The 17,475-nt window shown below is 28.8% G+C and overlaps 1 protein-coding gene across 3 annotated transcripts in view; it reads left to right on the top strand.

The window, feature by feature from the left end:
* Positions 1 to 16,715, top strand: part of LOC100160344 (cell growth regulator with RING finger domain protein 1) — a 57,195-nt gene extending 40,480 nt beyond the window's left edge. For all 3 annotated transcript variants that reach the window (XM_029488235.1, XM_001945063.5, XM_029488230.1), the window contains exons 3-6: positions 11,403 to 11,574; positions 11,731 to 11,878; positions 12,181 to 12,288; positions 14,289 to 16,715. In XM_029488235.1, the coding sequence (XP_029344095.1) occupies positions 11,403 to 11,574; positions 11,731 to 11,878; positions 12,181 to 12,288; positions 14,289 to 14,672 (812 nt within the window). In that variant the 3' untranslated portion in view covers positions 14,673 to 16,715. The remainder of the gene's footprint in view (positions 1 to 11,402; positions 11,575 to 11,730; positions 11,879 to 12,180; positions 12,289 to 14,288) is intronic.
* The last annotated feature ends 760 nt before the right edge of the window (positions 16,716 to 17,475 follow it).

The raw sequence follows: 17,475 nt of genomic DNA on the forward strand, positions 1-17,475 counted from the left end.
CGATCTCAAGTAGACTTGACGACAAATTCAAATCTGTTTATCGCTTCACTATATCAATCGGTACGTTGAACAAAAAATACGTCTAAATTCTTATGTTGCGCGTGTGTTAGACAAAGACAGGAAATCACCGCCACCAATCCCCTTATAATACTGACAATTTTTTTTATCTACATAAATAATAGTTAAATTAAAATCATTAATTTTTCCTTTATATCATAATATAGGTATTAAATTACTTTATTATTTCGATCATTTATGATTTATATATTGATTTAATATTATTTATTAGACTAATAAATTATTGATATTATATAAATAATGAGGAGACTGGATGTATGTATAAATATTTTGAGAGTTAGAAATTTTTTGTCCTTTAAACATAATATTTTATAGGGATACCTACATATTATAGCTTCATGCATTGGTGAAAGTTTTTTGGTAAATAGAATACACAAACAATTTTACAAAGACCCATTATTAATTACACAACAAGATCTTTTTCTGGTGGGGAGGGGAAGGGTGATTTTTTCAATCAAGAAATGTACTTATAAGTACTCCCATTTCATTTTTTTTATTTAGGTACATACTTTTAAATATCATAATATAAATTATTATTTATTACCTAGGTTGGTAATTATTTTTTAACAAAGTACAATGCTTCAAAGGGGAAGTGGTCGATATCTGAAATCCACCCAGTTGGTGTGACGGTGGTACACTGCTCTCAATTGATTTTGCAAAATTTGTACCTTAAAGAGGTACATAGATGATACTTATAAATCTTTAATATTTTCAAGAAAATATAAAATAATTTAGCCATTTACAGCGAAACGATTTCGAAGACTATTTCAATACATACTGATAGATAAAATGTTATTTTTGTTCATCAAACCTTTCAATATCATCAGAATAATGAAATAGCAAATACATTTGATAATAGTTTATATATAATAGCTTATAGTAGAATATATTTTGAAGCCTAGTACATTAGTAATTTGCATTATTTAAAAAATCTGCCCACGATCTTTTTATTTATTGGTGAGATTTTTAAAATGAAGAGTAGGTGCATTTTCTTAGGGAAATTAATTGACATTGAAATTATTAACGGTCATTGTGTGCGTGACATTCACTCACCGGAACAATTCTGATATAGAGTCAATACTCAAAATTTGAAGGGCGTCAGTCTAGTACACAATATTGTAAGTATAGGTTTGAAGTTAGTTCTCTGTTTAATAAAGTCTATCTATCCGTGTCCATCATACTACACCAAAATACATAGAGTAATTTGTAACGTGTGTATTTTATTTTTTATAGAAAAATCTTTGATTGGTTACTTTCATAGAATTATAATTGGTTTAATGTTTGTATTGTTAATAATTATCATCGATTTATTTAAATAAATTGCCGCTATCAATTATCATATCACCTATAATAACTGTGAAAATGTGTTTTTTATTTTAATTTATTTATGTACAATTACTTAAATACGAGGTTGAATATTTTTATAAATTGATTTTATTATACAATTATTATAAGTATATATGGTCAGTGGCGGATTCTGAATTTTAACCGGCCGGGAGAATTTCATTTCACCGGCCTAAAACACCATTAATGCAAACAATTTAGTGGAAATGTAGTAAAATTAAAAAATAATAATCATTGATACCAGATGGTATAGGTTTTTGAAAATAATTAAAAGAAATATCTAACAAATTATTTTTTTCAACATCTTCAACCATAGCAATATTTTTGTCATCATTAACATCAACATTATAAAACGTAGTAGGTATCACATTCATCACTTTATAATAGTTAAAATAATTTAGAACTTATTTGTATTTAGAAATTATTAGGTAGCCTGGGTAGACCTAGTTTAATATATATGCAATGGTTTAGCATTTTTTATTGAACGAAAAAATAAAACATAATATTATAAATTAGGTATTACAATATTACTTCTTTAACTAAAGGTATTCACTTTATGAATTAGTGTGATTGAAAATAGTTCCGAGATCTGTCTGCATTGCTCTGCTTTGGCCGGTTGTATTTCAGTATTATAAAGCTACCAAGATAATACCATGAATAAATAAATAACCGTGAAATTAACTAGAGTTATCTTATTAGTGTTTACTCATAGATAATAATGCAAATAATATTTTTATCAAAAATTAATATTTTTAAAAATAAAAAAGAACAAATTTAAGTATAAAATAAATTATAAAAATCAGTTTTAGGATGATAGGCCCGTATAGTCATGACCGGGCTCCGGCCCACCGGGAAACTTCCCGGCCTCCCGGTGGCACAATCCGCCACTGTATATGGTAAGTATTTAATCAGTGGGTTTGTTTTTAAAAGTTCGGATATAGAGCAATGATTAAAATATTTACTATTAATTCAACGAATTAATTTCAAATGATGTAATTAATAATACAGGTAGTAAAACAAATGTAATTTTCTAATAATTATGTTAACCCGCTTCAATCATAATAACGTACTTGTTAATATTATATCTACTTGGCCACAAGACGGCGGACTTTGGTAAGTCGAGTAGGTGGGGTTGGCTCGATGACTCTGAAGGTTACATCATGACCACACGTCCCAGGTTATAATTACTTATATTTACAGTATGGTTCTCTTTCAAGGTTATTAAGCGGCATGAAATAAACAATAATATTATGTATCTAAATAGTACCTTTGGGTACTACATATATAATATAATATAATATAATATACCTATATATATTATATTTTATAATATGGCATGAGATAATAAAGTGTTCAAGTGATAAAGTTTAACTCCCACCTAAATTTAAAAATGCAAAACCGTGCAACATTTGAAAAATAAAATAACTTTAAGTACCTAGGTTGTGTTTTTTGAGATTTTCGGATTCGTACGAATATATTTTAATTATATTTATCAAAATTACGTTTTGCATGTGCCAAGACTAAAAACCAGTTCGCAATTCTTTGCTTTGTTTTATTTTATATGTCTTTGGCTTGGATCACGCATATGTTTTTACCAAGTATAAATATATGTTATTATATCCGTGCGTGCGTAGGTACATGTTAACATCCCTCCAGTCGTCTCTTCTAATTTATACTTTGTAGTCGGAGGCCGAATAGAACCTTCGAGAATTTTTCCCTATTCGTACGTGTGCACGATATATTCGTATACGTATAGGTTCTTAGAAATTGTGTTACGTTTTGTGTACCTGCCTAAAATATAATATAGGTGTGCTATTTAGATTACTTGCCACCGCAAAGAACACGTCTCTGTCACATGCGTGTATAATTTATGTGGTACAGTTCAACGGAGGATCATGTGTGACTTTTCCATAAGACGCGAGAGGTGTGAGAGTGTGTGTGTTCTATTAATATTATTATATCGACGGTGTTGGCTTCACCCACAGCATTTCGAAACGATTGTGAACACCGTGTAAAACTGAGACTATAATATTACCAATGAGAAGGGGTTTTCCAACGGGACAATGGGCACACATACTATTATTATTATTATATAGGTACATACCTATGTTTGTATTTATTTATTTATTCGCATGTGTAAAATATTTTACCTATATTGGCGTATTACCTACGTAATATATTATCACTGTTCAGTCGTGCAAAATAAAAACTTAATAATCCGAGCATAATATCATTATTATTATTAATATTATTATTATACAGACTACTCAGAATAAATCTTTGGATTGAACATCGATTCTTGATTATGTTGTTCCTTTTATAATGCATTTACTTAATGTTTTATTTGAAAAACAGTTTTTTTTTTCACTGAACATAATTTTATAGGAATATATTTACATTGATTATACATTATTTTTTTCATGTACTTAAAAACGACTAGGTAAAACATAGTTATTTATGAAATATTTTTTTACGTTATCCCTATCAAGTACTTATTTTTCATTTCATTATGAATACTATACTTGTTTTCAAAAATAAACTAATGTTGTTTACGCTTTGAAATTTGATTAAAATAAATAACGATTATAATTTTGGCGGAATCCCATTTGTGAACTCGATTTATATTATATGTTAATTAAAATATTTGGAGAAAAAATGTCTGCCAATTTATTAGATTATTACTCTATTTTTTTTTATGAATGTTTTTTGTTGTAGTTACTTTAAAAATCATAAAATTATTTTTAGACTCTGAACAAGGATGGACTGTTATAGGATATATGGTTAGCATAGTCGTTTTCATATTTCATAAAACACTTTCTCACGCATAGATTCATATAAGTATACCTAATTTATCAATTGATTTGAAATTGAAACCAGATGATTTAAAATTACTAGAATTAAGTTTAATTAATTTCATTTTTACCTTAAATTCTGTTAAGTAATTTTTCAAAATATATACTCACGAGTTAATTAAATAAATACAATTGACTAAGCTACCCTAAATTTTAATAAAATGTTGACCGTTCAGCGTTCTTAGAGTAAAATATGGACTTAACCTAACCTTCACTCTAGTGCCTAAATTTTATCAAGTGCAATATTATAAATTATTGTTTTCAAATTTCAAATAAAAAAACAGCTGGCAACTGGTCTCACCCATTCTCATTATTCGGGTTTTTTATTTGATTAAAAGTTTTTTGTGGCCACACCATCAATAGTGTGAAAAAAATTTGAACAGTTGTTCAATGAAAAATATGATAACTAATTCCTTAAACGCATTTGAAAAATTCCGCATAGAAAAACGTCTCATAATGACCTTGCATGTACAATACAACCGAAATGTTACATTTTTTTGTGACAACGTAAAATGTCCTTAAAAAAATATCTGTCGAAAGCGATAACTGTTGGTAGTAAAACAATTTAGCATCCTTGTAATCCATTGCAAGTAACAAAGAAAATAATAAACGTACACGATGCATCTATAATATAGCGGTAATGGATTGAAGGCGTGTATTGTAATATTATACAATTTCGTTCAGAGACCAGGATTTAAACTTGAATATTTGATTTTTTTTCAACCGGTTTTAGTTGTCTAATCAGATTACTGTGGGTTGGTTGGTGTTGTATGTACAAACTATTAACCCGAGTTGATTGGTTTATGCCTGATGGCGTGCTGTATTATAATAGTACCTCAGTACCATAGTTTATTTTTAACAATTAAAATAAAGGCGATTTCGTGTTTGTTTTCAAATTGGCAATGGAGGTAAAGTTGAAAAATTCCACATGATTTATTTTAGAATTTTATAAGAATATTAATGTATGAAAAAATTATTTGAAATACAGGTATTAGAATTAAGCTAGAATTTATGCTTAGAATTAATCTTTAAGTGAACTAGAATGTTTGTAAGAAATTATTAGTATTTATTTATTTTGTGTTAATTAAGTAAAAACATAATATATTTTACCCATGTCATATAGTGAAATATACGAACATCATTTTTGTTTTGGTGCGTCCAACCCAGTTGTAATTTTTGTGTTGAGACACACTTTATTAAAAATGTATAATCTATACATAATTTGTAAGTACTGAATAGTAATGTATTGAGCAAATCATTTAAAGTTATAACTCGGCAAGGCTGAAAAGTCCAGGTGCCTGTTAGCAGTACCCCTTAAAAAGACACACTTATATAAATAATAATCCTACTTCGTATAATCGACAAAATCAATTAAATTTTTTATTTTAGAAAGCAACATGAACCCTATTTTCCTATATTTAAATTTAAAATCTTTATTTTAACCGACTTTTTAGTAAAAAGTTTAGTTGTTGGTTTAAATCTGTTTGAAGAAGGTCTACTTTCTAATTACGTATTCAAAACCAGATCTCAGGAAACGTTTTCAATCCCTTCCGGAAAATGTAATTATATTTTAAATTTACCTTTGACCAAAGGTATGTGAGTCATGTGTGGTATAAATGCTATTACAGAAACAGCACGTTTATGTTATTTTAATTGTTAACCTCAAGTCCTTATAATGAATTTTGTTGTGTCATCAAGACAATTGTTATTCTAATAATAGTATTATGAAATTACTGTACTTTTCCTGTACTTATAATACAGCAGTAGAATGTAACGCTGTAGAATGTGGTCTTCTATAAATTAAAAAAATATTTATATTCTTTCGAAATTAGTTGTATACCCATTTCTGTAAGTTCTTATAATGACCCTTTGCTTCGCATTAAGCTGTTAAAGAAAGAAACAGTTTAGTATCTGATTGTTTTGATCGCGCATGAATGTGATAGGTAAAACTTGTTATTTTTAGTCACATGAAAACCCGAGTAAAAACCTATCAAATTATGCGTGATTACATTAAACAGGTGGGTATTAAGTAAAATATATATGTTATAATGTGGTGAACAATAATAAATTGCACTTGTAATTCAAGCCTCAAGACCAAGGTTTGACGTCGACCGACACTCTTTATAATGGATTAAAAAATATGGAAATACAATTTACTTTGTCTCGTTTCTTTGGTGAGGAATATTAAAACGTGTGCAATAGTGTATATTTAGAGTTTTTCCTCGATAACTTCTATTAAAACATTTGGTATTTATTCAGAATGAATACCTGAATAATCATGAAATAATAGGAAATTTAAATTTAATTAAAAAATTGATTGTTCTTGTAGAATATTACACATAATGGTCTTTTAGTATAAAAGTACTCCTATATAGTAATATGCTCATATCTTAGACCTCACAAATAGGAGTTTAATGACAAACTATAGCAGAATTTACCGTGGTATGATATAATGTAGTCGCTAGGGAAATTCGTTATTCTAACGATTCTAATCTTCAATTTACGTATGCATAGTTTTAAAATGTCCTGAGTATTCCCATTAATCATTACTGTGATAAAACTTGAGCCGTTGGGAAAATCTTTTAAGCCTCGGACGTAGATTGATTAATGACAACCGGAAATTGAATACAATTTTATACTTTTTCCTTCAAAAATAATTTCACACGAGAGCCGATCATACGCAAATTGCATAATAATACGATGTAGTCAATGTATATACCAATATATTATATAGAATGCATATTACTTCCAACTCAAAGAATTTTAATTTTAACTTATAGATATATAATTATGATATAACACGCATGTATTTATTTTTTATCACGCGATTTAATAAAAAAAACACAACTTATTTCGGAAAGTTTAAAATGAATATAGTAAAAAATAAATATTATATAATTAATAATGTCATCAAAACAAAATAAGGTAATGAAAAGCTTCGACACAATCTTTATGATGGTTTAATAAATAAACACCAATAAAATAAATAATAATATAATTTTTGTAGGTAGGTACTATATATTAGTTAAAAGTAGGTACTTGAAACATTAATAATTCTTTAAATAAGATATTTATCGATATTATTGTTTTATTATAATATAATAGATATCTAAATATATTATTTGGATTAAATTATACTTACTATTATTACTCATTATACTTTTTAGATCATTTTTAGATTTAACTTTCCAACAACTACAAAATCTAAAAATGATACAAAAAGTAATATTATTTAATTTACATTTCTCCATATTTTTTTAAGGTTTTTATTTAATTTTGAACATTGTTTGTCTACGCAATTTCTCAACAACGGATAAACGTACACAACGTACAGGGATAAACTTGGTATATTCTGAATTAGGATGAGCTCTAGTTGTGCACGACGAAGATCTTTTTCTAAAATTTGATCTTGATATCAGTTGAAAGCAGTTGTTCAAGTTACATTATAATATGCAGTTAAACTTATTAATTTGTTAAATCGTATCCTAAATGTATATTATTTTCTATAAAGAATTGCAACTTTCTGATAATTTTATATCTATCATCCGGTTTCTTGTAGGGATTTTTTTGAAGGCTTGAGAATCTTTTTTAATATTTGCACTTGATGGTGTCATAATTATTGAAATTGGTAGATATACCAAGTTCAGGTGATCTAGAGAAAACCAACTTATTACTTTTAGGTATAATTAATTGAATCAAATTAACTACCTAGGTTTTATAGATATTATTTCAGTTTTGTTTTATGACTGGGAATTTGAGTTCTTGAAACGAATTTTTGGTAACTTATGAACTCCACGCTATATTGTTAGCTTTGCCACTATCTTGTTACCATCACAATACTTATATCTAATTTATTTATTTTTAAGTTGAATTCAACTTTTAGTTCGTTATAATGGTAATTAGATTTGTAAATAATACCATACTTTGAGTATAATAACTACCGACATTTTAAATTAGTTTTGATTCATTTTAACTATTAATATTACTTATCTACTTTTAAAAATAATTGACTGAAAGACACACATTAATTAAATACCAATGTTTAGTATTAGTTAATTAATTTGTAAAATAAAGACCATATTGTGAGTATTTTTAAAAATACTTAAATAAAAAGATACGCCGACCTCTTATTACGTCAATTTTATTAAAATAATATTGCTCTAAATATAAATTGTAAATTATTTATCAATATTTGGGTTTGTCGAAGTAAATTTGTTAAGTTATATAATTAGGTACATACATATTTGGGAGAATTTGTCTTTTTAAAACTTCATTAAATCATGTATTTTTTATGTAAGGGCTTGAAAGTGAATACTTTCTAATTTATTTTATGTTAAGTAAATAAAATATTCTAGTTATAGTTAAACAAATATAAGTATTTTGATAAAATAGTAGTGTTATGTAATATATGTAAGTATTATAACCTCGGAAGATTTGTTTTTCCTGGTAAAATTATAAATAATAAATAAAGAATACTAATGAACAAGTTATACAAATAATATACTTGCTTAAAACTCATCGTGACCTCGAGGCTTGAATTTTTTGGCCAGACTACTTATTTAAATAACAAATAATAGTCATACTTTGAAAAAATTTTCAAATACTTATTGAGTTCTTTGATAAAAAATAAATAAATACTTTAACAATTTGTTAAAAATAATAGCTAAATAATAAAACTATTGCAACTTAATGTTAGATGATCGACACCATCCATGTTCTTTCTTAAAACAAGTAGTTTGGCTAAAATACTATTGGCTTAAAAAAACCATTAAGTATATTATAAATTATAACTATCTATATTATAATGTATCCAATTTTATTTCATTTGTTATACGTTCAATGTTTTGATAATGAATAACGATAGCTTCGTTTTTATATTGAATTTATGAATTTAAATTCAAGGCATTATTCAAATGTCTAAGTACGTAATGTAACAATGAAAAGCGTTAATTAAAATACTTAATATCACATGAAAATTAATTTTGGAAAAAAAATTACTATTTTTATAGAGCTTATTGCAATCTATCTCAAAAGTACATTTTGTGAATAGATTTTACCATAATTTATTACCTATTAAATACAAACTTAGACTTAGCTTATGTCTGAATATTTTGTTATATTTTAACAAACTAAATAAAACGTATTTTCCAAAATTTAAGCATTTTTTAATAATTATTAATGTCGCATATTAAAGCAAATTTTCATACATAACATGCCGATTTCTCTCTTTTTTTACGTGCTATAATTCGCGAATTCATTTATTTAATTTATATTATATTATTTTTTATTAAATCTTACATTTTGTTATGCAATGGTATTGCAATACTTTTTTTGAAAGCCATATTTTTTTTTATTTTATGTCGAATTTATAAATTTACGATGGTATAATATACATTTGTGTATTAAATGTATAGATGATTTGACTTGGAGCTTGTGTTTCCGTTTTCAGAAATAAGTTATTTGATTGACATACACATTTACATTCTTAGTTTTCACAGGTTAGGTTAGACATTGTATAAAATCCATTAGACAATTTTCTGTTGAAAAGTATTAAGAGAAGTTTCTAAAAATATTCATCAATAAGTTTTGACTGAGATTCAAACACTTGTCAAAATACAAAGCAGTGCTACATATAGCTATGTAGGTGACATAACATATGTTAATAGTCTTAATTTTATGAGATATATATATATATTATATTTTATGTCCCCATTATGATTCAAATAAGTTATTAATCGTACTTATAAACATCAGCGTACGACGAAATCGTTCAAAACATTCAATAATATCAAATTTCTCATAAGAACGTAGTGTCATATAATTTGAAGACAGTGTGAACACCAATAATAATAATAGTGTGACATGTTTTTCGTTCGTTGATCTTACCTAATGGTATTCCGGTAGTAAAAATACAACTGGACGAGTGCCGAACACAAGTCCAAACCTTTCAACGAGAATAAAATGTAATCGATTTTAAGATCTTATATCCGATGTGATAAATTATTTTTGCTAAATTATAATCGCTATTTAAGTTGTTATTCTTGGCATCGCTGTTATTATAATCCTTCACTAGATGTTAATTTTAAATGGTCGATCGTACGACATTAACACCAAACAAACTTTTAATACTAAGTATTTAGTATGCCTCCCTTATACAATAACATCATATACTCACAAATTGCCAAATAAATTGTACATTAATTTTCTGTTATTGTAAAATTATTGTTGTGAGATATACATCTTAAAAATAACCTACCCATATCGTTATTGTTGTTGTCATAATTATATTTGAATAAAAATATTTATTAAATACTTTAATGTGTTCTTCAATTTATTTAGGGATTGGCTTGAAATGATGTACCTATAGTGTATCTATATACCTATATCTATATATCTATATATACATACCTCTATATATATGAATAATGAATATAATGTGTTCCGTGAATGCAAATAGTTTATAAGTTAAATTATTCGGCTTTTATGATAAATATTGATTGTAGGTACCTATTGTTTTTTATATTTATCAAACATATTTGTATGTTATGAAGGCTATGCAATATGCATAAACCTATTAAAATATCAAACATAATAATTTCCTAGATTTATTCATAATCTTATAACATTTTTATACAAAAAACTTTAAATGAACGTTACTAAAAGATTATTTTATTTTAAAGGTTACTGTTCGACTAGTTTTTTTTTCATTTAAAAAAATATGAAATGCTTAGTTTATATTCAAATTTGTGTGTTCTTACTCTAGTTAATATACTAGTTCGAGGTTATTGTATTGTGCACGCCATTAATAATAGTCCCAACAAACATGCCCTTGAGACCATTGTCGTGAAGTTATTATTGCATCAATAGGTATACCTGATATATGATTAAATACTGATGACGGGTGACTATAACGTATTTGAAAAGTTGGAATAATTTTTAAAAGTATCTGTATACATGTTATCGTAAGGGTATCTTTTAAAACATTAATTCCTTGTACAGCAAAATATTATCCAAACGTTTTGAATGATAATCAACTATAATTTATGATTATAGCTACTATATATCTAATTTATACAGTTTTAAATAAATAACTTTTCGTAATCATCTTATTTACATTTTTTTTTATAGATCTTCGATGCACGATCTCAAGCCAAGTACCATATACATTGCAAGCATTTTGGGGCGTTTCTATCCGGGAACTTCATCATTTCCTGTGGAAGGCATGGAGCTCATTTCAGACAGCCGTCAAGGATGATTCATTACTCCGTGGACATTACCAACATTGTGGATTAACTTTGCAGTATCCTTTAATTAACGCCAATATTTATCTAGGCACTGATATATTATATACTTGACCGATTTAGCGGCTTTTCAATTTTTTGAATATAAACCTGCTTATATTCTGTCAGTTGAAATTAAATTAGTTGAAAATATCCTTAACTGTTTTAATGTTTAGCGAAACAAGCCATACCGAAAAAACCATTCAGATGTTTATGCCTGAGGGAAAATTGGATTTGGGAACTCCCCCTCGACATTGCTACCCTTTGGTTATATTCCTTATACGCGACACTCCCGAAAATTCCACTTTACATCCAGACGAGACGGTGAGTACATATGATATTATTTTCTTATCCTTGAAGTGTTTTTAAGGAGCATGTATTTTGGTAGGTATAAAACTCAAAAAATACATGAGTCGATTAAGTAAAATTTATTTTTATTCCCCTTGAGATACAAGTTATCGAGACTAGGCTGTTATTATAAATGTGGCTACAATATAATGTAACATAATCAGCAGTAAAACTACAGTAGGTACCTACTATTATTCTCGATGTGTACATTATAATATAATATAGGCAAGTTAATTATCATAAATTGGTATGTGTAATTATTTGTTGTGGGTTCGTAGGTGGCATTGGTGAATGTAGTACATATCCGGGATAACGTGTGCACGTTGCCTACAAACATTTTGGCGCAGTACCTGAAACAAGCAAACGGACAATTGTCATCATTAAAGGTTAGTACTTTGGTAGTTAGTACCTATTTAGTACATTATATTATATACGCATCGCGTTAAAACGCACACGTGGTGTATGTAAGCATTGGTGGCTGTGGCTCCATTTGTAGGATCAGAGAGGTGCAGACGGTGCAGTGCATTTTTATCCCCTAATTAATTGAATCCCTCTTATTAAATAGATACGATTAACAACCGCATAATTACGCATGTAAAACAAACACTGTATTTAACGAACAATGTGGTTGTTTTTGGTATCAATATAATATTATCGATACTTAAGGTATTTTCATCACACTGCAGTTTGTGGGCCACAGAACGACGTGAAATGACGCCACTATGTATAAGTTACGTGCCGTAATTGTGGCTAACCTACACTGCAGCCGTGCATTATCTACCATTTAGCGTATATTATTATCATCTATATGCATTAGATATAATTTCCTTCAAGAGCGCCCACGCTTGCTTCTTCCACTCCGTTATTGAGGCCCACTGAAAACCGTTGTTACCAGTCCATTATATTGTATTCCGTGGTTACTATTAAGTATTAACTATAAAAGTATTGGCTGGGTTGACACTCGATTATATTTCACGTCCACGTCATCGTCCTGCAATGCCGCGCCACGATCTGTTTAATATTCAGCACGATCAATATGAATTATGAGTTGTCTGTAGACAGCAACGTTTTTGTTATCATTTGGGTCGCTAGTTATTTTAGATGGGTTACTTACACTGTGAGCTACACATTTTAAGGGGCGTCACCCATTACCACACAAATGATCAAGAAACGCATTGGACAATACGGTACACAAACTCTGATATCATACCGATAGCCACCATTTACATACGCGGTCCAAATATAATGCATATCAAATATTCAAATACATGGAATTGCCAGAAATAATATTGACTGAAAAAAATTAATTTTTCTATCGGTTATTTGCACAATTACGATCAGCTTATCAATAACATACCACAATATAAAACGCCAATATTTTATGCCTAATTGATGACTTTCAATTGTTTACATGAAATCTCTATATAATATGTAGGACCTGTTTTAAAAAAAGTAAAATCTTAACACTATTTAATTATAACATTTTACTAACTTTAATTTGAAAAAATATTTATTATAATTTTAACAAAACAGTTAGTCTCTATTAATTTATATGTGTATTGTGTAGTAAATTAAATTTACACATACACTATACAAGCTACGAAATTTGATGAATGTGTGTGGTATCGTGCCATTTTTGGATGAGTTAATAAGGCTATGAGATATTATAATGTATTTGTCCGGTATCATGCCGTTTTGTGCATTATTGGGGCGTGTTTGTGTGGTAATGAAAAACAATTTTCAAAAGAAAAATAATTGCTCAATAATGTTATACATAAAAGAACTTAATTTTAGAAATATAATTAGTGGGAAAAAAATAGTCACATTTCCTACTATACAATATTTACAGTGTACAATTTAAACTATAAATAACAAAAAAAAAATATTAATTTTAATGACAGTGTTATTGTTTGTCAATGCTTACTTGTTTAGTTGTTGATTTAATATCCAGACCAAAAGCCGTTGAAAAAATATAATAGATCAATACTTATACAGTATATATAGGTCTACGGTGTACATGATAATATGGTATAAGTGTATAACCATAATATATACGCAAGTTACATAACATTGTACAATATTATGCATAGCACCTATATTTACTATATATAAATTCAACTAAACGACAATAACATTTCGACCGATCAGTGCCAACCCAACAGAAATGTACACCATATTATTATATTTATTACACGCTACACATTACATTTATTCCTTTCTTTTCTCCATATAAACTCGTTTTTTATTTCTATAAATATTTATATTAACCTAACCTATAGGTGCTTGGTATTTTATTGGTGATTTGAGTTTCACATATTATATTATTATAATGCCATTATGTAATAACGCGTGTGCGTGTGGTGTTTTTTTTTTTTTGTCCCCACAGCAACTTTATTTGGCCACCGGCAACGCTCTCAGTTACCAAGACGATGCCTGCAGCGACGACGCGTCACAGAGGGCTGTCGTTCTGGACAACGGCGGTGGCAGCTTGAACACCAGCCAGGAACAGTTGTGCGTCGTGTGCCAATACTACCCGCTGTCCAGAGCCCTGTTGCCGTGCCGCCACACGTGCATATGCGCATCGTGCTTCGGCAAGCTGGAGACGTGCCCGATGTGCCGCAGTCCGATCAAGAGCTACTTCTGCGTGCGCAACGAAGATTATTTGGCCGACTGCGCGTTGGGCCTAGAGAAAACGGGAGCGTCGGCCAAACGACAAGCGTTTTCCCAGTGGATTCAAAATAGTATTACGGAATTTCTCGGCCTACATTAGGTCTCCACCCACCCACACCCTTGACACCCCGCCATCCCCCCTCCCTAACCAATCCCGCCATCATCGCCTCCACGAATCCTGCATTTCTCCTCCCGCACGGTCCCATCATGCTCTTCTTCTATTTATTTCTCTTAACTCGAATCAGCAGTTTACCGTTAACATATTGTATGCATTTTACCACATACGCGGTGTAAACAGACACTCACGTACACATCAACCGGCTTATGACAACCCTTTATCGTACACGAATTAAGATGTATGTTCAATGTACATCCTACAATTCCTCCTCTCTCTCTCAAACACACCCCTCTATAAAATGTAAATTACTCAATAAACATACGAAAAAATTGAAAAATTGAAAATAATATATACCTCAAACTTATGTATTTATAACGTAGTTTGGCATATTCACCCTGAATGTATATTATGTTTGTGACCCCCTCCTGTCCCTCCCATTTTATTTATTAAGATATTATGCACAAATATCATTATATTTATAATGCTATATAAATCGGCCTGAACATGAAGTATAACCAAAAACACGTTTACCATGGTGTTGTGAAATGTCTACAAACAGAAAAAAATGTTGACATGTTCACATTTAGCACGGTGTTGGTGGTGTGAAATGATAAGCTATATTACTAACTAAAAGGACATATTGTGTAGAGACGCTAGTCGATCAAGTTCTTTGTATTTCCAGAATCACGAAACGAACGAATATAATAATATTATTCTCTATTTTATGAATTTATCACAATTGTTTCTCCCCTCCCCCCTATATAACATATCTTTTGTTATAGACTTATTTATCACAGAAAAGTTCCTTATACATAATATGTGTTATACTATATAATATTCGTAAATATTTTATTCTCTCGAAAAGAACTATACGTACAACACTTAACTGTTTGAATTTCGAAATTGCACGAACGTAAATTTAAATAATATAATATTAAATAACAATAATCTTCCATAATGTAATTGTTGACGTGCTATCGCTCTGCATTTATAAACGCTATTTTTTATTGTCTTCCGTGTGCATAATGTAATATTATAATGGTTTATAGTTTATATATTAAACCATCATTATTATTATTATTATTATTATTATTATTATTATTATTATTATTTTTATTATTATTATTATTATTTTTATTATTATTATTACATATTTATGTGTGTATATTGTGCGGTAACTTGCCCCTCTCCTCAAAAGAAAAATCCTCGGGTTTAATATTTTGAAGAGGTTTAGCTAGAAGCCGAGCAATCCAATTACTATCATTTTATATATTATTTTTCATTAATTGTATTTTTTTCCTTTCGTTTTATATTATTATCTAAATCTTGTATTTATCGATTTCCCATTGAAGTATTGCGTATGGTCATAAAGTATATGCGACATTAATAATATGCCGTTATATTATTTTTATATTGTATTTGTATAATTGTAATGATAAAATTATATTAATGTATAACAAATTATATAATTTATGCGCATGCGTATATAATATATTTATATATATACAAATTCTCATGTAGTTAAGAAATGTTGCTCGGCCCTTATACTCTCTTTTACCGACCTCAAAATATTGAAACAAATGTTTGTGTTTTAGAACACTGACCATAATATTATAGAGAGATCCCATATACTTATATAAGAAACGCACATATTATAATATACGATTACGATACATTGAATACTCCTAGTTGTATTTGTTGATCTACAAAACTGTATTGTTTTAATTTAATTTTAGTGTATACCGTTGAGGTGAATTTATATAAATAGTTTAAGGTGCATTAACGTTAAGAAATTTGCAGTGTTTCCTCTTATAACGAAGAGAGTCTGTTAAGATTTTATGATAACTTAGTTATTACCTAATTTGTTTATGGTTAATATATTCACTCGGTTGGGCTAAGATGGCAATGTACTAAAGTGTTTTGTCGTGAAACATCACTAACATAATTCTAATTATTATGATTTTTTTTTGTATGCCTATAATATTGAATGTGTGATTGTGATTAAATAAAAATGATTCAAATAACTTTTTTTTCAACAAAATATAGTTTTTTTATATAATATTATATACACATACCTATCTTCGCGTATATTGTAGACGTGCCTCTGTAAGCTGTGGCTCAATACAATATATTTTAATATATCGGCAATAATATTATATGGATAATATAATATAATGCATATATATTATTATTATTATATATTTACACGTCCTAAACGTCATATTATATATTATAGGTTACCTACCTATGTACTTTGTGGAACTCTGCTACAGCTGCAGTTCAGTACTGACTATCGCCGATCTCATTAAATAAATACACCGTTTTTCTATAGGTACATATTATAGTATATAATATAGTAATTGAATATTGCAGTGACGCAGTGCAGCAGCAGTTCTATACGACGTTTTAATTGCCGTGTGTTTAGTTTCCTGGTTTATATATATATACCTATAGGTACGTATATACAGATATATAATATATAGCTGGTATGTTTACCTACCATAAAAATGTACAGCAAATAATATTTCTATAATGGTACTACCTATACATAAACGCAATTTTTTTTACCGACAACTAAACGCAATGCATACCTCCTATACGCGTGTCCCCATACTCGTATTAATTTAATAACCGACGCTCTATGGCAATAGGTACCAATTATTATGTACACGGCTGTATGCATCAGACAGTATATACCTACGGCGACCTACCATTTCAAACCCATGACCCTCCCCCCGCCCACTTGCGTCAGCTTATAATGTCGCAAAAGTGGCGCCGAACCTAT

This window comes from Acyrthosiphon pisum, chromosome X, assembly GCF_005508785.2.
Source record: "Acyrthosiphon pisum isolate AL4f chromosome X, pea_aphid_22Mar2018_4r6ur, whole genome shotgun sequence".
In the NCBI taxonomy this organism is placed as follows: Eukaryota; Metazoa; Arthropoda; class Insecta; order Hemiptera; family Aphididae; genus Acyrthosiphon; species Acyrthosiphon pisum.